Raw genomic sequence first — 23,517 nt, 5'->3', positions numbered from 1 at the left:
GAACTCTCACCCCGCGTAGACCGTGGCGACGGCTAGTCACATGATCGTAGCTAATATGGCGGCGACCGCTGTTGCGGGGAGTTAATTGCAGGTGCCGGGGCCGTTGCCCGCATCCACTTTCATCCCCGGCCATGCAGAGCGAGAGGAGGGAGCCCGGTGGCCGGGAGGAGGTGCGGGCGTGGACCATTTCTGGGGCCGGAGCCATTTATTGCTAAGGAAGAGAATAGGTCTTGTTTACATCTCAGGGAAGCTGGGCCGTCCTTCCTGAGAGGGGGAGTGGTCTGTTTACATCCGCAGGAAAAACTTGGAGAGGGCTCTTTTTATATGAAGAGGGAGAGAACTGTGTTAAGGGTTGGGTAGGAACTGCTTAGTTTACTAGGAATGGCAGGGCATCCGAGAGAGGGGGAAAGCAGGAGGTTGTATCAGAAAATGAGGCCGAAATAGATACTCTTACTCATTTGGCAAATAATTAGTTTGGGGTTTGAGCCAATGTAAGATAGTGGGACAGGCAGGCAGCCTGCTCACAGCTACTATTACAGGCTGAATGCTTTTGAGAATGGTCAGTCTATGGAATATAGGAAGCAAATAGGATTGGCAGTATTTTTTTATATGGGAGAGTTCTGAAAGTCTAAACATGGGTTAGAGTTGAGCAAAAGGAAACATGAATAGAGGAAGCTGTTAGGGAAATATGAAATGGAAAAAATAAACCAGAAATGGGGGATCTAAGAGGTGAATGAATCTGGTGTGTATTTGTAAAAATATTCTGGGAGTGGGTTCCTTTCAAGATTACCTATTAAAATTGATTAAATTATTCTCTGGTTTTCTCAGTAGCAGAGCCCTAATTCTATTTATTTATGTCCTTGTGTCTTCTGTTCATAGACCTTTTTGCGAGTAAGGGCAAACAGACAGACTCGGCTGAATGGTGAGTGAGACCTATACTCTTGTCTTTTTGTTATGGGATAATGGTTTCCGATATTAGTGTCTGATGGGGCTAATGCTCTTTCTTTATAAGGTACTCTAGCAAGTTGTGGCCTACAGTTTTAAAGCCTTACTCATCATATGTGTTACTAACTTGTTTTTGTTCCTTTGAATCCTTTCTAAGTTGGTGCTGTCCTTCTTACTACCAGTACTGGATGCTGTTTCAAATGAGATACTACTAGAGCCAAGTATAGAATTATTTTCAGTGTCCTTATTTCACATTTTTCCTTTGGATATAACAAGGTTGGTAGTTTTTGCAACAACACTTCACATGTGCTGTTCTTCAATTTCTCATCAACCATATTTCCCAACTACCTTCAGTATTGTGCTTTTGATAGTTATCTTTGATGTGTGCTTAATGTTTTATACAAGTCACACGCAGCCATTATAATTGCTTTTTTATATTTTATCTCCGGCCCCCATACTCTTTGGCATTTTGTGGAGAATCAAGATTAACCTTTCATTTGACTTTTCCCCTTTGGATCTGGATTGCTGCATAGTCCCAGCATATTCTCAGTTCCTCCAGTTTGGTTGCATGGAGGAGATAAGAAGCTTTTACTTCCTTTTGAGATTTATTACAAGTTAGTATATCATTTGGTTTGTCATAACCAAACTTAATTTGAAAAAAGTAATCCCATGGTTTAGGGTTGACTTGTTTCACTTAGGTAGCTAAGATTAACCTGAATTTTTCTGTAGTTAGCTGTGGAAATTAATTTTGGATGAGAAGACTTCTTTCTTCTCCCTTCTTCCTTTCCAACAGCTGTCACATATATACCCCCCAAATTTGTTCCTAACTCTGATTGTAAGACTCCCCTGCTCACCAGAATGGATTTTGAGGGTGTGTTAAGGGAAAATCATTGCCTCCACCTTTATTTTGCTGACCAAAACTGCTTATAATTATATGCCTTGTGGTTATTCCAGAGCAGAGTGGGGATTCACAGTTAAGACTTATTGCTATTTGCTTTTATTACAGTAAATTATATTTTATTTGTACACTTGAACCAGACCAGAACCTTTGTGCTAGATCACTGTATATATAATAAAATGTTGCTTTTTATGAACCCCTGTTTAGAAAACTTTGAATGCAATAGATGAAATTTTAGTTTGGATTCCACCCCCCCAGATACAAAGCCCATTTTTTCTGAAGTAGTTTGGACAATTGACTTATGTAATTTCCATAAATATATAATTGATGTAACACATCATTTGTGTAGTTTATGTAAGTACAGTTATATAACTGAAAATTGCATACATGATGTCAATTATATTCATTTGGATTTAGTGAGCATTCAGATTTAACAGACAAACCTTCCATTCCTTCCCCCACCCCACCCCACCCCACCCCAAAAAAATGCTCTATAAAATTGAAGTTTTACTGTACAGTACTTGGTGTTTCAACTTGGATCTTACTACTTGTTTTTTTTATAACAGTTTGATTATTATCTTATACTTCATTGCCCAGGGGAACAGTTAAGCTTCTGTGATAGTTAAGACTGAAGAGTCAGGAATAGACTACAATTTGGGTGTTGCTTAATAATGCTGAGGTGCTGATTTATTTGTATTTCTCCTTCATGCTTTCTAAACACTTAAAATACTTTGAAATACTTTCATCTGTAAAACAAACTCAATTATAAGCTCAAGTAACATAGGAATTATTTGTCTAAGCATGTAAGGAGTGCCAAATTCCTTTAATCAGAGTTGATTTCCTTTAATTTGGAGTTGTTAAAAACTTAATGTAGTGTTGCACATTAAGTATTCTTTTGTCTAGTTTTTTCTTACAGCTACAAAAGATTCAGGGATCTTAGACTTTGAAGAGGTGGCCATGCTTGTATTGGATATAAGTAATAGAGGATTTGTTAATCTACTTAAGTATATTTTAAACATGCTCAAACAGAGATACTCATTTCTACTGATTAAGAATTACCAGTTGTTAAGAGCTGACTAGGATCGTTATATGAGATAGGTGGCCATATAAGTTCTTTAAATAAATAATGATGTACACGTTAACCCTGAAGATGATAATTGTGTCAGTTTGCTTCAAGGGTGAATTGAATACAGTTCTTAACTATTCCAATCTGGGATATGCAGAAGAAAGGCTAGGATCTAATGACTGATAAACAAGCAAAAGAAGTTAGAAACTAATAACTAATAGGTAGGTTAATAGACTAGAAAGAAAACATGCTGGGTTTTTCTGTTGAATAGAGTACTCAACATAGGTAGAATGTGGAATGCAAACTCAGGTTTTAGTATGTAAATGATAACCAAGACATAGAACATAACATAGGCATAGCCTCAAGGTTTCCAGCAATATAAAAGCTATGTAATACATACAAAATAAGGGCTTGCAAAACGTAAGTGGGGAATTGGGAAAACAAAGGCAGAATATGAAAAAGAGCGGGGCCTGACCCCAGCAAAAGTCATGAGAATCTAACCATTTCCTACAGAGACATTCTGTCATGCACATTCATATATTAGGTAATTGCTTCGGCACAGAGACCTTCTAAGACTCTCCAAATAACCAGATAAATCAGAACATCTATATGAGACAGCATAGATTAAGACTAAGCCTAAATTCTGGCAGTTTGGATCAACAAAACAAAAGCTGTCACAATTGTGTGCTAATGTGCAGAAAAGGAAGCAGTGACACAAATGTATTTGAAATAACTTTTTGTAGCAATTTGGATCCATGATTAGTCCAATCAAAGAAGGAATGTTTGTTAGGTTAAAAAAGTGGATGTCAACAACACCATGGTTCATGAAATCATTCCAGTGGCAGAATTTTTATTGTAATATTAATGACAACAAATGACTTCCCTATACCCCTGGTTGTTTCAGCAAAATAAATGTAATAATTTTAAATATCTTGTACCTTAAAACTATCAAACTTTCTTGGTTCATGTCCACTTCATTGATAGAGCAAAGTCCCTTACATAATTTAACCTCAACTATATTATAACATGAGTATGATTGCAAAAGCTTATAACAGTATTTAAGGTGATGTAAGATGGAGGGAGGGACTGCAAAAACTAACCTGGCTAACTCTTTGGAATCTTAACTGAATGTTAGTTTTCCTGTTGTTTCATTCAGGCTTATTTTTTTAAAAAAATCTTTGGCTTAAACATTAGGAAAAAATCAACCAGGCCCCTCTCTTTGCTCCTGTGACAAGAGTACAGGGGAGAAGGATTAGTGAGCTAATTAGAAATGATTTCATCTATCAGCACTAATTAACAATACTGTGGTCTCACTTGTGTGTTCTTTTGAGCTGTTCTCCTTTGGGACAGCTCAGCAGTTGCCCCCCTTCCTCTGGGGCTACTCCATCCTTCCTATGCTGATTAGAAGTGATAGCTGAGCTTTATAGCGGCAATTGGAAATTCTACTCACTGTGGTTTTTCAAATAGCCTCAATTCCTTGTTCTCATTCCTGAGTTCCACCATCAAGCTATTGCTAACTTTTTGTTATCTTCCTTTTGCTGTACTTACTGTTTGGCTTCTGCCATTCTAATTTTGTGGGCAGGAGCATTTTTTGTTTGCAATAATTGTTACATATTTCTTAAAGCTATCTCCACCACTGAGAGTACATAATAACAATATGATTTTGTTTTATGTCAAGCATTCATCAACCTAAGAAAAATCAAAACCCTTTGCGTTGCCTGGGTATCATGCTAGCATATATATGATAAGCATAACAGTCTACCAACATGAAATTGGCTCCAAAATATTTAGGTTTATTGTAAGGACAGAAATGTAGAAGCTTTGCAAATATATTTAGAATTCATGTTATTAAGATTGCTGTTTTACAAACTGCTTTACAATTTCTCCCTCAACTACCATCACAGGCTTTGCAGTAAAAGATTTATTTTAAAAAGTTGCCATTGGCAGTCAGAAAGTTACCCAAGATAGTCCTGGAGGAAAATAAGAAACATTATCAACATTCTGGTGTTTTAGGATGGTTTTAAAAATACACAAAAAGTATTGAAAGTATAACATGGAAGGAAGTCTTTCTGATTGCAAATGAACTGGATGAGTGATTGAGATCTTCAAGAATAAGTCATTGTAGATTTTGATAGTGACTTCAGATAAGGAGATGTCTGATACCAGTATCCTTTAGTGCATGTTTACAACCATTTTTTCTGGGGTGAATAACACTTGCATGAATAGGGAAGGAGCTTTATGTGCAGCTTCCTATATGAGAGTTTCTACTTTCCTTTCAAGAAAAGGGTGGCCTGTTTAATGTGAAACTACATTTAGGATCTTGGGTATGGAGTTGTTTTATATTTGTCTGTTCCTGAAAACATGAGAGAAACTATTAGGTATGGCCTTTCTACACTGGAGAAGTCCCTAATTTCTTTGACTTAATACACGTTACATGTGTTCTGCCTGGTCTGGCCACCTTCTGCTGTTGTTTCTTGTCCCATTCTCTGTGATTCAATTACAGCAGGGTTTATTGCTACATGTAATTTTTGTTTTGTATAAGTGTCCTAAAACTAAATCTGAGAAGATAAAAATAGCAAGTGCCATTTGTGCTACTTTAGAGAAACAATCCAGAGCAAATGGGACCTTGCACTATGTATTTGCTGAAAAGTAGGTGCCTGTGAATTTGTTGGGAATGGTTATGTTATTTGAAAAGAGGAAAAAATGTGATTGAAAGAAAAAAGGAAGAAGTTCAGGCAGGCAGACTGAGAGGGTAATTCCCTTCAAATATTTGCATGACTGATTAATTTATGGTCAACTGAAGGTGACCATGTAATCAAACAAACTGACTTTGTTTTTCCTGCATTTGCCTTCTTGAATTATTAGTAGCAATTTACATCTACAATCATTCCTATCCATATTTTGTCTTTCAATTCTTCCTTTAAAGTATTTTTGAGACCTTTCTTCATATTTGGTATGAATTCTATGCAGTTGTAACAAATATAGCATTTGTGTTACATATCTGTGCAACATATAGCAACACATAACCAGCTCATGATGTCAAAATTTGCCTGGACCTGTATACCTTACTGATCAGTGTTTCTGAAGTGTACTTATTAATGATGATTTGTGCACATTTAATGATGGCCAAGATCAAGTAGTTGGGTTCAAAATAGGTTCTCTTGTCTGACACTTGTCTCTAGTCTAGGAAAAAAAAAATACTCTTCAAAACATTCAAAACGCTTTCAAATTCTGTGATAGGAATAAAAAGTGCATATTCTTTGTTGTTTATTCTCAATCTGATAAGAGCAAAACAGGATTTTAGGACTGAATTGAATACAAGAAATGGATGGGGTTGAAAATAATACTGAGTGAAGTTTTCTTCCAAACTCTTTCAGCCTATTTTAAATATTTATTTAAACTATTAGCGTTTTTCTTCATATTTCAAATTCTCTTTAAGTAGAAGTGCTTGCATAACTTTGTAGGATATATGAAAGTTGCTTCAAAAGAGGGTTTGATTTATGTCCACTTTAACCTGAGACCTAATTTGCTGCCATTCACCCTATTATTCTGTGTCTCCCCCCACCCACCGATCCCCAGACAGGCAAAAATCAGGCTGAGAATAGCAAGGGGTTTGTAGCCTCAGTACAATCACCAGGAGTTGAACTCAGCTCAAGGTAGTCTACCTTGACTTACAGGTGAAAATGAGAGATCTTTGCCTGACACTCCTATTTGCACACTTAATTTTGTAATAAATATGCACCTTGAAAATTTGACCATTTTGCTATCAGATTTCATGCTTGATCTTGAGGCTGGGGGGAGGCAGTAAAAGCATCACTTTCTCTTACAGTAGTTTGAAAGTGTTCCATAATAGAGTATTTTAAAATAAATCTAGTTGCGAATCTTGAAGGCAAAATTGTTACTGATGACTTGTTCTGGGGTGGATCCAGAGGATGTCTGCTTCAACTGATATCCTGCTTTGAGGCAACTCGAATGGCTCTAGGCTTTTTCTAGAAAGGGACAGTGTTAATAAGAACAATAGAGCTAAGCATGAGGACAAGGAATTTGATTTGTGTTTGACTGTGCCATGAAGATGGCAAGATGAAGAGAATTAAGTTTAGACTGCTCAAGATAAAATTCAAGCATGTGTGCTACTGCCTTCCTAACTACATATGTATTAAGTTGTCCCTTGCAAGGAATAGTATGGATACTATTGACACTGGATGGAGAAGGGGCTAATTGTTTGTCTGAAAATCTTACAAATTTAACCTGTTGTATTTTTCTTCTATCTCTGCTTTCCTTGCACAGCTCGGATTGGAAAAATGAAAAGGAGGAAGCAAGACGAAGGACAGGTATGTCCCCTCTGCAGCCAGCCTCTCTCAGGATCCGAGGAGGAGAGGAGTGGGCATGTCGAACAATGCCTTGCAAAGGTAGAAATGCTAAGGGATCCCTTACTGCCTCTCCTTTCTTTCTTTCTACACTCTACTATGCCTGATATCTGATAGAAGTCAAAGTTGCCAGTTGAAGACCTCAGGCTTAAATGTTCCTTTGCAGATCTACTTGATTTCTTGCTTATCATTTTGGCAGTCTCGTTATGTTACAGCCAATCTTCCTAGCCTTTCAAATGACAATGGATTGTAGCCTCAGTTGCTATTGCAGTAGCAGTGGCAGTCAGCACCCTCCCCACTGATACTGAGATTGAGCCACTGAAATGCAGTGAGAAAATGGCTGGATTTTTGCAACAACCTTTCTTTTTGGGTGGGGCTTAGGGAGAATTTAATCATAGAAATTCTCATCCTTAAAACTCCTTAAACATGCACAAAAAAAAAGCCCTCCAAAATTAGTATATGACCTTTCTGGTGATGTCACTATATCACTGGGCACCCTTCTGTAGCCCTCCAGAAGCATAGGAAGCAAGTTGTGACCTGTAATTTTGGTCTCTTCAGAAGTTATTTACTCCTGAGTTATAGAAGGCTTTTTCTATTTTTCCTGGAGCTTGATTATACTGTACAACTGTAGTTTAACATTAATGCAGTAAAATTGAGAAATAAATATGTATTGGAGAGGAGAAGTGAAGCCAGTTCTTTTTCACCCTCAAGATTAAACAAGTTGGCACCAAATACTTCAAGTTATTTAAACTCTACTTTTAACAAAAAGTGACCACACAGATCTAGATAAACAATATTCTAGTTTTATTGAGTTTATTGTACTTTGAATCTAGTTTTCCTATACCGTTTATAGCATTTGTTAGGGTGCTCAGTAATTTCCTGGTGGAGTAAAGCCTGTCATTCTGATCATGACAGGTATAGCACTCTTTAAAATAGCTGACCATGGCCTGGCGTTAGTACAGTTGAAGTGACATTGCTGATGTGGCTATTTTTGCCTAATGTTAAATTAAATCATGTCTTCAAAATCAGTACTTGGCTATTGTCCTTACTATTCAGTATACATAACATTGAAGTAGCCACACACATAAATAACTGTGATAGCGGTTCATGAACACCATAGTTGTATATGAGAAGGCATTATTTCCCAGTAACAAAAATAATTCTAAAGCTTGCTCCAGAATGATCAATTCTAATCCAGCAGAAGCTCCACTTTTCTGCTTATTCCAGCTTTCTCATTTTATTGGATTTGTTCATACAGGAACAACATTGAAATTGGGTTGGTTTTTTTGCGGGAGTGCTTAATGCAGTGTTTGATGCTAGCCCTTGTGGGTTCATGTCTTTGAACATAGCATGCTGTGCAAATCCAGTCAGTTCTGATTTATTCGTTAAACAAAATATTACAATTTGTATTAGTCATTGTGTTTCAGTTATTTATAAATTTTAGACAAGTTCTTTCTGTAGTATAAAGGACATTTTTCTGTTTCTTCCTTGCTAAAACACACCATTACAGCTTGCTCCAGCAGATAGAATGTTAGAAAGTTCTCAGTTCAAATTCCAATTTGACAATGAATTTATTGGGTGGATTTAGGTAATCCTGGGTATTCTTTAAGTATTCTAGTCTTGAATCTCCACAGTTTTAAATTATATTTCTTCTTGGGACTCTCATAATGTTAAACTAATACTCTAAATTTAATGTTTAATGTGAGTAATTATTTCTTTGGCATCGCCATAACATTTTACCATTGTTATTAAGCAGCTTGACCGTGCAAATTTCTCCATCACTCAGTTTTTCTCTATAATTTACCTTGGCATAATAATCCCTACTAGGATGAATATTATCTATTTTCTAAGATACTAAAATGACGCTTAATGTTTTATTTACTCAGAGGGAAGGGTCATGCATGATGGAGGACGACCCTGTTGACATTGAGAATGAGAACGGTAATCGCTTTGAAGAATATGAATGGTGTGGGCAGAAGAGAATACGTGCTACCACCCTCCTTGAAGGAGGGTTCAGAGGTAAATTTCCCTTCTTAGTTCTTAAAGTTCAATTACTTTAGGGGAGCTTTTTGATATTATTAAATGTTGTACCTATTGTAGTTGAGGAGTTAAATCTTATAAGCTGTAACAGGCCATCTGTATACTGTTTCAGTGTATTGAAGGTTGCATTTCTGCTAGTATAAAAATTACTTTTCTGCACCTATGAAAACAGAATAAAATTGTTGGATTTATAAATATTATTTTATTATTGAGATAACATTGCTCAAAGTGGGAGAGATATTGCCAAAGGCCAGTCAGTTTCAGTGATACCCGCATTTTTAAAAATGGTGAAAAATGGAACTGTAAATAGCCCCAATCTAGAGTGACGAAAGCAAGTTTATCAGCTGCTGTTGATGTATGGAAGTTGACAGCTAAGTCTCTTTAGCACCTGCATAAAATATTAAAGGACCAGTTATGCATTTATCACTCCATCTTTTTTAAGGCTGATAAATGAGAATTCACCAACCTGCCATACACCTCCAGCACTCCAGCCCTGAGGGCTTCCAGACAAACACATCTTATTTTTCCTCTTTCTATTCTTTCCCCTGTGACCGGAAAAATGGCTGCAAAGGAGTGAATGAGTTATGGCAAAATGTGACCTTTGTGAGTTTTATTGGTGAATGTAATTTTAACTGTGCACCTGGCTCCTTTCTTCTACTCAGCCTTTTGCTCTGTGTCAGGATTGACTAAACTGATTGAGAACCTTGTGATTTTTGTGGAAAATGTTGCATCCTTCTGAGCAGGGAAGCTGGTATACTTTTCTATCACAGTTAAAGTTTGCAACCTGTTGTGTGTAATAACTTACCTACATTTAAATTTGAAATATCCAAAGAGAAAAATCACACTGATGCAGAGTGAGGTTTCAAAATTGAATCAATTATTTGGAGTTATAAAGGATGCTTATAGGCATCTGTTCCTAACCATGATGATGCCAAAATGATAAAACATGAGTAGTGACATAGTTATTTAAGCTTTGCCCTTTTGTATATGCATTGCAGTGTTGTATGTAAGGGACAGCATTTGCATCATAGTGCATCTTTCACTTGCCCCTCCCTTCCCCTCCCCAGCCTCTGCCTGTGGACACCGATGATGGTGTTCCCTTTTTCAGGTTTCCTTCACACTTTTCAGTATGAATAAATCATGACTAAAGCAGATGGGTCAGAATTCAGCCATTTCTTTTGGACTATCCATGCCTTCTTATCCAGTGATCTAATGATTTGTTTCTATCAGATATCCTAGTGTCATTTTCTCCAGCACCATAAACCACCATTGGTAAATCTTCCCACTGAATCTTCTGTCACTGTCATCTCAGATTTCCTGCATGTGCTTCAGGCTTCTTATCCAACTAATGCAAGATCTTTATTCTCTTATTTTTAGATAAGACTATCCTGCAGTTAGTGTAAAAAATCCAGGAAGGTAACTTAAGTTGCATCAGTATAATTTAGAATTTTTAATTAGAACAATTTTCCATGCTGTTTTTATCCTTTTTCAAATACTTTACAGTACTATAGTGGCTCAACCATTTGCTAGAAAACAACAGTTTGATAATCCTTTTTCTTTTAATGTTAAGGGGAAAAAGAAGATAGATATATTTAACATTAGCTTTCTGAGTTTCTGCCTTCTGCATATTCTTTACAGTATTTCCACTGCCTATGCAGCCTCTTGATGTTTCCAAGCTCTTATCTTAACAGATTCAAGAGACAGTGGTACTGAGTTCTGTACTTAAAATATTATAAGTTGTTGCTAAAACATATACTTACAAAACCCCCTTGAACTGGGCATTCCATGTTAGATACCTTTTAAGAGTGAAAACCTACATTTGCATCCCACTGTTAAAATGAACATTAATATCGTAACTCATTTAAACCTGACTGGATGCTAATTCTTTCTAGCAGTATAGTTTACACTTTGTGTTAAGCTATAATTTGTTTAAACTGTGCTTAGCTGACAATCATATTGTTTAGGGTTCACTTAGAATGATGAGAAATCCAAATGTATGGCTTATTAAATTATTAAAACAAACCACGGCTTAGTAAAAGGTGTGAACCCATCCACTATGCATCTGTATAAATTTTGTACTGGGAGAGGTACAGCTAGATGGACTGTAAGGCTGAAACCTAGATTTGACAGAAATGTACTTGTTAGCGAATTGCACTTCATGCAGTTATTTCCTTTATCACACGATCTTACTCTTTTCATACTCTTGGCAGGTTAGTGCTGTCTTTTTGATCTTTTTTTTCTGTCTTTGTTTAGTTCAATATTTCCTAACATTCTGATAACTGAGGCACATTTTTCTGATTAAAAAATGACAATATTTTTTTACAACACACACACACACACACACACACACACACACAGAGATTTGTGTATATATATTTATGTGAAAAACCTATGATTGTATGGAGGGGAGCTGTTGCTCTCCTTGCAGGTCAGATTCACTTGTGTTCTAGTTTGGAGTGTTAGGTCTACTGTAGCAGCAAATACTATTTCTGCTGAAGGAAGTAAATTTACTCAAATCCTCAAAAAGTTCTTTGTAGACTCCCTAGTCAGTGGAACAAATGTACCTGTTGGGCTTCTATATCTGCTAAGTTTTGTGGAGAGTTATCTCCTATTATATACTGTATGTCTAAAGTTCCACATCACATTCTGCTCCTGAACCACAGGCATTGAGTTTTTATTGTCTTAATTTGTTAACTTCCTAGTATTTGTAACAATTCCTCCATTGTTTTCAAGAACAGCTGCTCATTTCCATTAAGTATTTACACTGTGAGGTTATCCTTTTAAAGAATTACAGAGTGAGATTCAAAAATGTCTTTTTTCTTTGAAAGCTTAGCATTTTTTTTAACATGACTGCTACTTGAAAGAGCGAGTGGGAGGGAGAATGGGTGACAAAAGTGCTTTATCTGAAAAGAATCATATTGGCTTTGTGCTGATAGAGGTTGCTGTCATCTCTTAAATGGCTTAGTGCAGTCAAAAGGCGAGCAGACTTAAAACAGTGTCTTACATGAGGATCGATGGAGGAAACATGACGGTGGTAACTGTGAGGAAAAAAGGGTGAAGGCAGGGGAGATAACAGTAATGATTGCATGGAGGGGAGCTGGAAGCAGGCCTGTTCTTTGTGGCAACCTGGCTTGAAAGGAGCCTGAGCCAGTTGGTTCCCAGAATCTGGCTGCCTCTCTATGTCTAATCCCCCTTGTTGTCACAATTGGGCTACTTCTTTCAAGGCCTACAAGGTTATCTTTCTGGAAATGTCAGTTTCACTTTTATGAGAGTTTTGGTCAAAAAGCATCTTGCGTCATTCTTTTAGCCAAAGTAAGTAAATGGGGAGGGAGCAGTGCTTCTGAATGGCATAAGGGAAGAGCCATCTACAGCTGGGAGGGTGGGGGGAATGGTATGTCAGTTTATTGATTGCACCTTAGCCAGGAGAGCTGCAGGCATAGCTCTGTGGGCACGAGCAGCAACACTCCTAATGTGATTGAAAGGCAGTTAAAATGGCGGTGACCTTTTCAGGGGGAATTAGATTGCCTGCCAAGAGTGGTTAGAGGGAGTGATAACGCCAGCTTGAGGAAGCTGTCCAGGCAACTTCAGAGAGAGAGAGGGAGACAGACAGACAGGAAAAGCAAGCGAGCAGCAACGTCCCATTTAAACTCTGAGCTCTGCTGTCTGATAGAGCTGAGATTGCTGCCCTCTCCAGATATGAAAGGGTTGGAGAATGTAGTTAAGTTGTCTTTCTTTGCCTTTCTCGTACTGAATCTTTAAGTATGACAACAACTGGTCAACTGTCTATTCACTTGACATTCTTGGGAATTTCACTTGCTTTGAAATAGTCATTAAGACAACATGTAAGGCTTTTTAAAAGAGTGATTAACAGAACGCTAAGATGAATGCTACATGAAAATCTGATTTGAAGATCTTTCTTTTATGAGCAGCTTAGTATAACATAGTATGTTGGTTTGAAAGTGCTAACATCCCTGCTAACAAAGAAGCCTTTCCTTTCCTGGTGTTCCATATTTCTTTGCAGGAAAGAGTACCAGCCACCAGGGACCCTTTTAAATAGTGTATCTCTGAATTCCAGATGCTGTAGGTGGGCAAATGGTTGCCATTATGCCTGCCTTCTAGCTTCTTGTAGATATCTCTTGGTTCCTGGATGCTGAACTCAGTGGACTGATAATGTGATCAGCAGGCTTCTTAATTTGCCAAGTGAAAGCCCAGCACAGGACCCTAATTTTCTGCTGCAGCAAAATATTTCATGGTTTCATCTGCAGTTGTTATGACTGTTTGAGAATCAGACTGATTAAAATATAAATGCCAGGCATTTCCAGCAGATGGCTGTCATCCAGCTGGTGGTTTGCAGCTAATTGAAATGCTTTTTGGTGTGGGCACTGATGTCACAGTATGCTTGCTGCAAAGTAAACCGTGTAAGTAGCATCAGCTATAGCAACTCTTGTGTATGTGTATAGAAACTAGAAGCATTGTAAATATTGTATTAGAAATGGTAGAGCTCTCGTCCTGTAATCCAGGAAACAAAGCATCATGACAAGTTCAGTGTAAACATCTGATTTAGTCCTGCCAATATGAGAATGGATTTGTCTGTCCTTTCTAATACTTCTAAGGTAATGGCATAAAGAAGTAATATGTTCCTGTCCCTTATAATTTATGCCATAAATGTGGGTATCATTGTTTCATCTCTGGAACATCAGAAGGAAGGAAAATAGCTTTGCAAACTGTTCTACATGAAGCTATGAGGCCTCTATCTGATTTTATTAATTTGTGATTTTATTAATTTATGAGTTGGATTTTATTAGGTTGTGTTGTTATTTAAGATCATACCAAAGAGTGCTGGCCAGTGATATTCCTGCAAGCTATAAAGAGTTTTCAGGGGACCAGTAAGGAAATAAAAAGAATCTCTAGTATGTACAGATCCTTTCAATAAATCTGTAATTTTTGATATTCATAATTCTCAATTGAACTACTTCCAACTTGACAATAAGAAGTGGAGTTGAGACAACTGTCAGCAGAGGAACTTAAGATAGCTTCATAATTCCTTAACTACTTTTCCTCCTAGTTAGAAAATTTATTCTCTGAGCGACTGTTCCTCAGTTCAATGCTTATTTTTATCTACAACTGTCTGCTGCTCCTGCTTTTAATAATTTGCATTTTTAAAGTTTACAGCTGAAAGCTTAACATATAACTAACAAAAAGCCATGTCCACAAATCTTGTGGTTTTCAGCCTCTGTAGATTCTTGTAGTCCTCATATTGTATAAATATGCATATACAGTTCTTGGTTTTCATAGTTTCCTTATTATGTATCTGAGAGAGTAAGTATAAAAATACTACCAAGTTTAATTTTACCCTCTCAAAAATCATTCTGTGTGATCGTTTATGTATTTATCTTGCTAAAAGAAAATTATATACAAAACTAAATATTGTATTTACCTTAGTATATAATATATTGTTGAATTAGTTACATACCTCAGGATGACTAATCTTGTTTACTTTCAGTGTTAAGAGCTATTTGGGATTCAGATACCATGCAACCCTGTTCTACATCATTTCTATCTATCTACTTTGTGGTGCTTTGATCTGAATTGTGTGGATTTGTATTTTAACCTTTTTTGTATATTTTCCACAAAAAATAAGAAAAATGCATGCACCAAGAAAATGTATATCTACACAGATAATAAATTGAATTGAAATACTTACCTTTATATATTTTGTATAATGTTATAATTGAAACAGAATTTAGAATCAGTTTTTCTTTGGTAAGCAGTAATGAATAAAATATGTAAATCTCTCAACATATTGCATAAGTGACTTTTGAATAAATAAAACACATTTTGGAAGAAATCAAGATAATAATTCCTTAATTGCACAGCAAGCAGAATACATAATCCAGGAGATGGAGATATAATATGACTAAAGTTTACCTTACCCAAGGAACAGTTTAAGAACAGTAGCATTTCCTTAGAATTATGCTCTTCCATAACTTGAATCTTTGCAATTGTTATATAAGAGTTATAAAATCAGTAATATACATTTATATTTGTAAATGTAAATGTTATATTCAGAGGTCTGTAATAGAATCTCCATTGACTTTATGATGTCCGCTATGCCTGTATCCCCCCAAAAGTAATCTTGAAAATGTCAAACTTCCGTGAGATCACCACTTCTTGTAGGACATTGGCTTTTCCATGTGATCTTCCAAAATATCAGTATTTTGCTGAAAGCAAAATCCAGTGACAATTTACTTTCCTTTCATAGAACTGGAAAGGCTCCTGAATCTTGCATTGTATGATAGGAACTCATAAGGAAGCATCCCGGACATGAGATCAGGATCAAGGCTCTTAAATTTTCGTATTAAACTGTAATGCAAACCTGTTATCCTGATCATCTGGGAAGAGAACAGTTGTTTTCCACTGAATATAATGATGCAGCTCTTCAAGAATGTATAATGAGGCTTTCTTATTTGTTTACAAATGTTTTTAGGTTCACTGTGTGCTTGTTATCCTTCTTTCTATGTGCTTCTTAACAAGTACAAGAAGCATAATTTCAAAAGTAATCTCCAGTCATGATCTTCCAAAAGTGAGAAAATTGCCTTATAGTCAGCCTTCATATAAACAGCACAATCTTCATGCAGACTATGTTTTCAACAATGTTTGCAGGTTCTATATATCCATAAAAAAGAAATGTTTGTTTTTTTAATTAAAGTTAAGTGTGGCATTTTATTGTTATGAAACCTTTGTGAGGTAGATTAGATGAAGATTCAGCTATTTGTTTAGGGCTAACCAGCACATTTTACAGTGTGTAGGGATTTGAGGTAGAGTTCCCTATGTAATCATTTTATAATGTCTAGAAATTTAACAATGTAAATAATTAAACATACCTTTATGGTAAATAACTTAGTTTTTAAAGTAGCAAATGAGCATAAAAGGCAGAACTTCACTCTAAACATTCAGCATTCCAATAAAATATCTTGACTTACATTGAGAATGTAGACAGAAACTATACATCACCCTCATAGCAAATATGCAGAGCCAGGAAAAGAATGTACTGCACCATTTATGCTCTTACCAGTTAGGTGCTTTTCCTCATCAACAGTTCCTTGCCTGTAGAAAGTTGAGGGGAAAAAGTTGTCTTACCTTTTTCCCTGATATTTTAATTTTGCTCTCTACAGATCTGTCACTGTTTACAGAAGAGTGGTTTCAGATTGGTCTGTTCCTAGGTGGAAATAAATAAATATTTCCTTTCTGCTTTTTCGAAACTTTCTTCATTGTGCTAGGTAGCACTAAAGGCTGAGATTGGGATATGGTTGCCAATTTCAGATACACAGACGCTTTCATAATAGTTCATTCTTCTGTTATCAAATCCAGTCAGGTAGGAATGAAGATATGAGCTGGAGGTTGACCTAGATTACCTCAGTGATCCCTTCCAACTCTGTTATTCTAGCAGAAAACTGGGTTAGAAGAATGACTTTTTAAGCTATTCCATGCTGGAAATTGAATAGGCTTTAAGTTGAGATGATCCATTTTAAAGTACATTTTATACATTTAGTATTTGCAGCATTCTTGTGATAATTGTGTGTGCTCACACTCCTATTTTCAGTATGAAGGTTGCAGATTCTAATTCTGTTGTTTTTCCCCCCAAGCCATCTGCTCTGAACACAGCCTCTCTCCTGGGCTTTGGAGTTGCCTTTCAATCTCATCTGCCAAAATATTGATTGAGACTATTTTAATAACATTTTAAAATGCAGTTGTTATGCTGGGACAGTGTTCTTGTTTTTGTTTTCTCTTTCACCAAAAAGAAAGAAGTGTGGTTCCTCAATGACTTGAAACTGCTACTTGTCTTCGCATGTCGTCTCTTGCACCAGGCGGTGAAACACATTATTGAATAGTGCCCAGAAGGTGATTAATTGCATTTGACACACGCCAACTCCTTGCCTCCACACTGGATAATTGCATTGTCAACTATTCAGCAAAGTGGCAGGTGACACTGTTGCCAAATTGATTGTCTTAGCATTGAAGCTCCTAAGACTGTCAGCTTTCCAATCGATAGCGTTTACACAAGACACCGTGACTGCATCTGTAACTAATTTCAGTTTGAAACTGGCAAGACAGTGAGCTGCCCCTATTTTCTGGCTTCATGTATTTAGTCACTTGTTTCCTTTACTTGTACTGAAGAGTTTATCTCAACTCACTGCCACTTCTTCTTTGGGAAGTGAATTCCTTTTTTATTTTGGTGTAACAGGTAAAGAAATCAGTGATATGTGCTGATGACTCAAAAGCAGGAGGTATTGCTGCAGATGGCTAATTGGTGGCCCCAATTTTTACAATCCGTTGCTTAATTAGTTGATTAATTACTAATTTTCTTTCATCTTCATGATTTTGATGACATTTAATTTGCAGAGAGCATAAAGGCTTGTTTTATGAAATGTAGACCCATGGTTTCTCTAGCAAGTCTGAATGCATTGTTTAAAGAGCAAGGCCTAGTGCTACCATTGGGGTCTGTAACCAGGACGCTGCTTTGGATTGCTTACCAAGCTTTCTGTTTCATGCTCTGCTGCTTTAGAAAAATCCTCCTCTCGGCTTTTCTACCATCTCTATTATTGGCAGAATTGCAGTGCAACCCTGATCTCTGTCAGTCATGCTTATTGATCCAGTGATGTGACCCTCTTTAGTAATTCAAGATTACTCTAATTCCATCTTTCCTTTTTTTGTTTTCATTTTTTCCTCATGGGAAGAATGAGCCACCTTCATGGAAATTTCACCAGTAGCCTCTGCTTGCATATTCCTTTGTGATGACAGCCTGGTCTATAACAAGCCCAGAAATGTTTGAGAATGCTGGTGAATATTAGCCCGGGACAGGACTGGAGGAATTCCCCTTGCAGTTTGGATATGGGATTCTCTTTTCAGATGCACCCAAAGTGGGTTGGAGGCACAAAGGAACCTTGTGCCTTCCTGTTACCAAAGTTCTGATATTCTGCTTAGAGAAACGCATACATATATGCGTTCAACTCGGCATACATCATGTACAGTAAATAAATAATGGCCTTATACAGCCTTTGTTTTAGATTGTTTTGGTGACTAGAAACAGTCATGACAAGGTCTTTCAAGATTTCCTCTGAGCATGAAAAAATATTTCACTGATACCTCAATTTAGTAATTCACATGCATAACCCTCCAGTACTGAGGGCTTATCTCCCTATTCTTTTAAATGTTGAGATCCAGTCTAGTGGTCACTTATAGCTAGAAGAAACTGGACTTCCCTGTTTCTTTCTGATTAAGCTGATCTTCAGTGGTACCATCAATATTGCTAATGTAACTCTTGCTTACCTGATCATTTATATATAGCATTTAATAACTTATTTCAAACCTGATTAGATTTTTTTTTCTTTTGTCCTTTGCTTTTTCCTCCCAAACCACATCCATATCACTACATATACTTGGTGCTAGCCTGTTTCTTCAGCTGCTGAAATATCCCAGGCATTGTTGCCAGGCATTGTTCCCAGGAAATGGGTGTGAGTCCTGGCAGCACTAGAGCACTTTTATTCATGTGTCTATTTTTCTTGGGGGGGGGGAATATCTTTCTCACAGAAACCAGAAGGTTGACAATTTGGATGGAGAAAATAGGTGTTTCCCAAGTGGCTGATACATACTGCTAGGAAAACAGTTAGCAAAATGTATTTAAAAGGGAAAAAAAGCTTTAAGAGAATACTATTTTCATCAAAACTGTATAAACTGTTTACCAAATATGGTAAAGAATCATTTTATTTTTGGTTGTTGAAAATTTTTCAAGCCTGTTCAGCAAAGAAAGTAAAATTGGATAGAGTTACAGGTAGTCCCCGGGTTAAGAACTTCTGACTTACAGACAACTCATACTTACAAATGGACTGCCATAAAGCTTATTATATTAAAAATTTGAGTTAAATACAATGGTTCATAATAACCAACACACATACTACTTTGTGATACTCATGAAAACATTGTGCAGCTGTTTTATCTACTATATACTAAGACAAACATTTGACTGATGCTAAATAAGAACTGTATGTACCTGTTCCAACTTACCTACAAATTTGACTTAACAACAGACTTGGGAATGGATCTCATTCATAACCCAAGGACTGCCTGTATTGATAAGAAAACAAGAACTGCTTAGTGTGCCTTATGCTGTCCAGGAGAGGGGCAGTCAAGAAATATATGCTATAGGCAGATTAGCTTTTCTATTCAGCATTGGAAGATTGCCACAGGTTCCTCTGGCAGGCATTACCTTATGTATTAGTTACTGATTTTTGCAATTTGCAACCTGTTGGTTTGCTTTTTTTTAAAAAAAGCTGCCTTTTTAAGTGGCTTACAGTTTGCAGTTAACAACAGCATCCACAAATGATAACTACATAGTTAAACACAGGTAAATATTAGCACCAAATTCAATTGAAAATAATCAGGTATGAGCAGATCTGGAATAGCAGTACTGGAGAGCAAATAGTTGATCCTTAATAGTACAGATGGTTCTCTGAAGCTAATGTATGTTACACACACAATGTATTAACCAGCAGTTTTTTCTTGCTGCTGTCAGTTGGACAAATAGATTTGTCATTTCTGTTCATAAATGTTTTAGCTAAGAAAAAAATTAGATGCTTTAATTTTATTCAGTTTTAAGATTAGATTATGAGGCCATGAATTGCTGGCACAAATAATCAACCCAACTAAGGATGCAATTGGTACCTTCACATTTCTATCTTTTCCTTTGTGACTGATTGCAAGAGAAACTGCTTTTTTTCATCAAGGTATTATTCATGTTGTTTGCTCTCTTCACAATGAAGTATTACTGATACACCCTTTCTTCTATAAGCCTCACCATGCAAGATGCATTATTTCTTTTATTTCATGCTACCATCTGCATATGAATGTAGTACAGATACAGGTTGTCTTCCAACAAAAAGTGCAGGATTTTGTGAGAGCATTGGATGGGAAGTCCACCTTTTAAATGAAGTTATTACTACCATTAAATATATAACTTATATAAGGGGAAAAGTTGCATGAGTATGGAAATTACTTCCTGGAGCAACATATGGGGCTCTTTACCACATCTCATAATTAATTTCCTGGTGGCTAAAGTGAATGAAAAAATAATAAAATAAAATCTTAAATTGTAGGCAGTTAACAGTAGAAAAAAACAGTTCCCCTTTTTCTGGAAAAAGAAAAAATGATTGCTATATAATCTTCAAGAGGCTGACTGCCCTGATTATCTTTGTTGATGATTATTAATTTATTTTTAAACCTAGAATACTCATAGTAGCAAATATCATAGACTATTGATGCCCTTCTGTTTAGCTTATAAATCTCTTGTGCACTAATTCTTGAATTGCCTTTATAGCAGAGAACAGACCAGTGTTTCCTGTTCACTTTTCCCAAGCTTCAGTAACAGTTGAGTTATACTTTATAGCTTGCCCACTCATACATAAATGATATGCAAGAAGATACCTGAAAAAAAATATTTATGAGAAAGGAGTCATTTTTAAACTGGGTTTTTGGAGAAGGGAAGAGTTTCCAACATGCAGTTTAAAGTTGCCCTGTAGGATGTGTGCGATAGGCCTCCTTGCTCTTTGTAAAGCACCTGCATTTATATCTCAGTAGGAATGTTTATTGTTTTGAACTCATGTTTGGGATTAACTCATTTTTTGGTGCCAGGGTCAGCTGCTTCAAAATCAGACAGAGCTATGAGCACAGTGCTGGAGGGCAGCTGTGCTCTCATAGTAAGTGATCCTGATTTGTACGTTCTGACTGATGAGAGAGTTTGTCTCCCAAACTGTCACAGGGTTTATAGAAGTGCCACTTAATACTACTGCTGGAACTGCTTGTCGAGCAATTGCCTACAAGGACAGTGGGGATCAGAAACAGAGTGGAAACTTTGTTTTTCTTGGTTTAATAGACCCAGAATCTGACCTGCGTATTCACGCTTGTTTGTTTGAAAAAGGCATTTTGGATTAAGGATGCCAGAGAATAATGCTCTTTAGTTTGTTGGGTTGGTTTTATAATTAAGGATGAGTTGTATACAGGTAAAATCTTGCAGACTAGAAGCATAAACTAGTACAAATGTTTTTCTTGTGTAAAAACATAGGTGTTATTATCTAGAATATAGTATGAATATTTATGTTTATATTGTGTTTCTCTACCATCCCAGTTCCAAGGACTCATGGCAGTTTACAACCCAATCATTCAATAAAACAACAAAAGTTAAAATTATATTAAAATTATTATTCCTATCATCATTATAATTGTTAGGCACTCTAAATGATCATTTGAAATTAAAACTTTAATAATAGAATGGTAATGATCTTGTTTATTTTTTTAGCTTTGAGTCTGCTTAAGCTGCTGTTTGGCTATATTAGTTTTGTGGGTTTTTTGTCCTGCATTTATCCTGTGTTCTCTTAATTTCTCTTTGCCGTGGTTACCTAAGACGGCATAGCATGGAGAGTTTTATTCTGTTTGTTCAAGGTTAGAAAATGTGGCTTTAAGAGGTCATGAATAAGTTCATTGATAAGCTTTATTAGTTTGGTTAAATGGAAGATTCATTTAAAAAATAATGTGACTAAATATCCATTGCTATGATGAGACTTTATACCTACTTTGTGGAATCCTATTAAAGGTTTGGCAGTGAGGTTGGAAAAACGAAATGGAATTTGGACCAGGATTCCTAATGCCATCAGATACTTGACTTCCATCGAGATTTTGTCTTTGGAAAATTTTTGAATCTCGGGTTATGGTTTGGAATGTATGAACTTGGAGTAATGAGAAAGCCATTTTGAGTATGTCATTTTTTTTTTCTTATAAAAATAAGTCTATTTTCCTTACCTTAAACTTTTTTTTAATAATATTTTTATCCTGCCTTTTTTATACATAACTCAAGGTGGTGAACATACCTAATACTCCTGCCTCCTATTTTCCCCACAATAACCCTGTGAGGTTGAGAGGGAGTAACTGGCCCAAAGTTGCCCAGCTGGCTTTCTTGTCTAAGGCAGGCGTAGAACTCTCAGTCTCCTGGTTTTTAGGCCAGCACCTTAACCTCCACACCAAAGTGGCTCACTCAAGCTTAAACTTAAACTTGTTGGTTAGTAGGAGAATAATGTTGGATGTGATGCTGAGTTTGAAATTACTCCTGGCTGAAGGTGAAGGTAAAATCTCCTTTGTTAAGCTAAACTCCTGATGACTTCATGGGCACATCCATGCAATTTTCTTGGCAATAGTAGTTTGCTATTGACTTTTCAAACTAGCTTAAGCCCCTCTGTCTTTGATTTAAACAGTGATTTTAATCAGCTTTGAAACAGCAAAGAGTAAATGGAACCTCAAAAAGCAAGGTTTTCCATTTTGTTTCCCAGAAAATTTGAGGAAGACTTATAAGGGTTTGTGAATCTGTCCATTTTGTTAGCCATATTAAGACTTGGTTAGGAAGGCAGCAGGTGACATAACTTACTGCCCTCCGTGCAGCAGTTCCTGCCATAAGCCATACACACTTTCTTGTCCTATTCTTTCTTCACTTCCCAATTCTGACTTCTCTAGGGTTCATTTCCCTGATTACTACAACCAGTCTGTCTTGTATTCTTAATAGCATATGCTCACATAGTATTTTCATATTCTCTTACTTTTTCTCACCCCATCAAAAATCAGCATAAATTGCTTTTTTATTTAAAACAAGGATTGTTTTAAATCCTTGTAATGTTAATGCTTTGGATTTTCTGCATTTCATGCTCCCTTAGAATAAAACTCTCCCAGACTGTGCTTTAAGACTCTCGTGCTACATTTGCATATGTGCATGTAAACACTTAGTATGATCCTATTTGGTTGTGTCCTTCTTAAAAACCTATATAATCCATTTATGACAACTCTTATTCAGAAATCTAGTTTGAATGAACCTGGGATGAATAATGAATATTAACCAGTTTAGTTCTCAAATATTAAAACAGCTGTAGGGGTGTTTTCACTGGCTTTTTATATCAAGACATATGAATGGGCTGGATCACAAAGATGCTACGAAAACTCTGACCCCTTTGGAACTGCCCCCATAACATTCCTTATGTTGGGCCTGGGCTCTTTGGTAGGTGTTTCAGCCACAAAACACAATCATGCTACCTGGTGACAGCTAAGAAATTACATTTTGTTTCTGTATGGCTTTGGAAAGAGACTGAGTTTTAGAGCAGAGAGAT

At 36.5% G+C, this 23,517-nt stretch overlaps 1 protein-coding gene across 8 annotated transcripts in view; it reads left to right on the top strand.

Moving 5' to 3' along the window:
* The window catches only part of RNF220 (ring finger protein 220), a 366,981-nt gene that overhangs the window by 257,434 nt on the left and 86,030 nt on the right, over positions 1-23,517 (top strand). For 4 of the 8 annotated variants that reach the window (XM_088153604.1, XM_088153605.1, XM_025164341.2 and 1 more), the window contains 3 exons: positions 880-922; positions 7,197-7,318; positions 9,163-9,295. In XM_088153604.1, coding sequence (XP_088009730.1) covers positions 880-922; positions 7,197-7,318; positions 9,163-9,295 — 298 coding nt within the window. Of the gene's footprint in view, positions 1-11; positions 171-879; positions 923-7,196; positions 7,319-9,162; positions 9,296-23,517 lie in introns of those variants that run through there. The other 4 variants (XM_088153606.1, XM_025164345.2, XM_088153608.1 and 1 more) reach the window with 2 other exon arrangements.

This window comes from Python bivittatus, unplaced genomic scaffold (assembly GCF_059951505.1).
Source record: "Python bivittatus isolate LINGU-HERP-01145 unplaced genomic scaffold, Pbiv_v1 ctg000700_np1212, whole genome shotgun sequence".
NCBI lineage: Eukaryota > Metazoa > Chordata > Lepidosauria > Squamata > Pythonidae > Python > Python bivittatus.
This window is presented reverse-complemented; position numbering and strand designations above follow the sequence as displayed.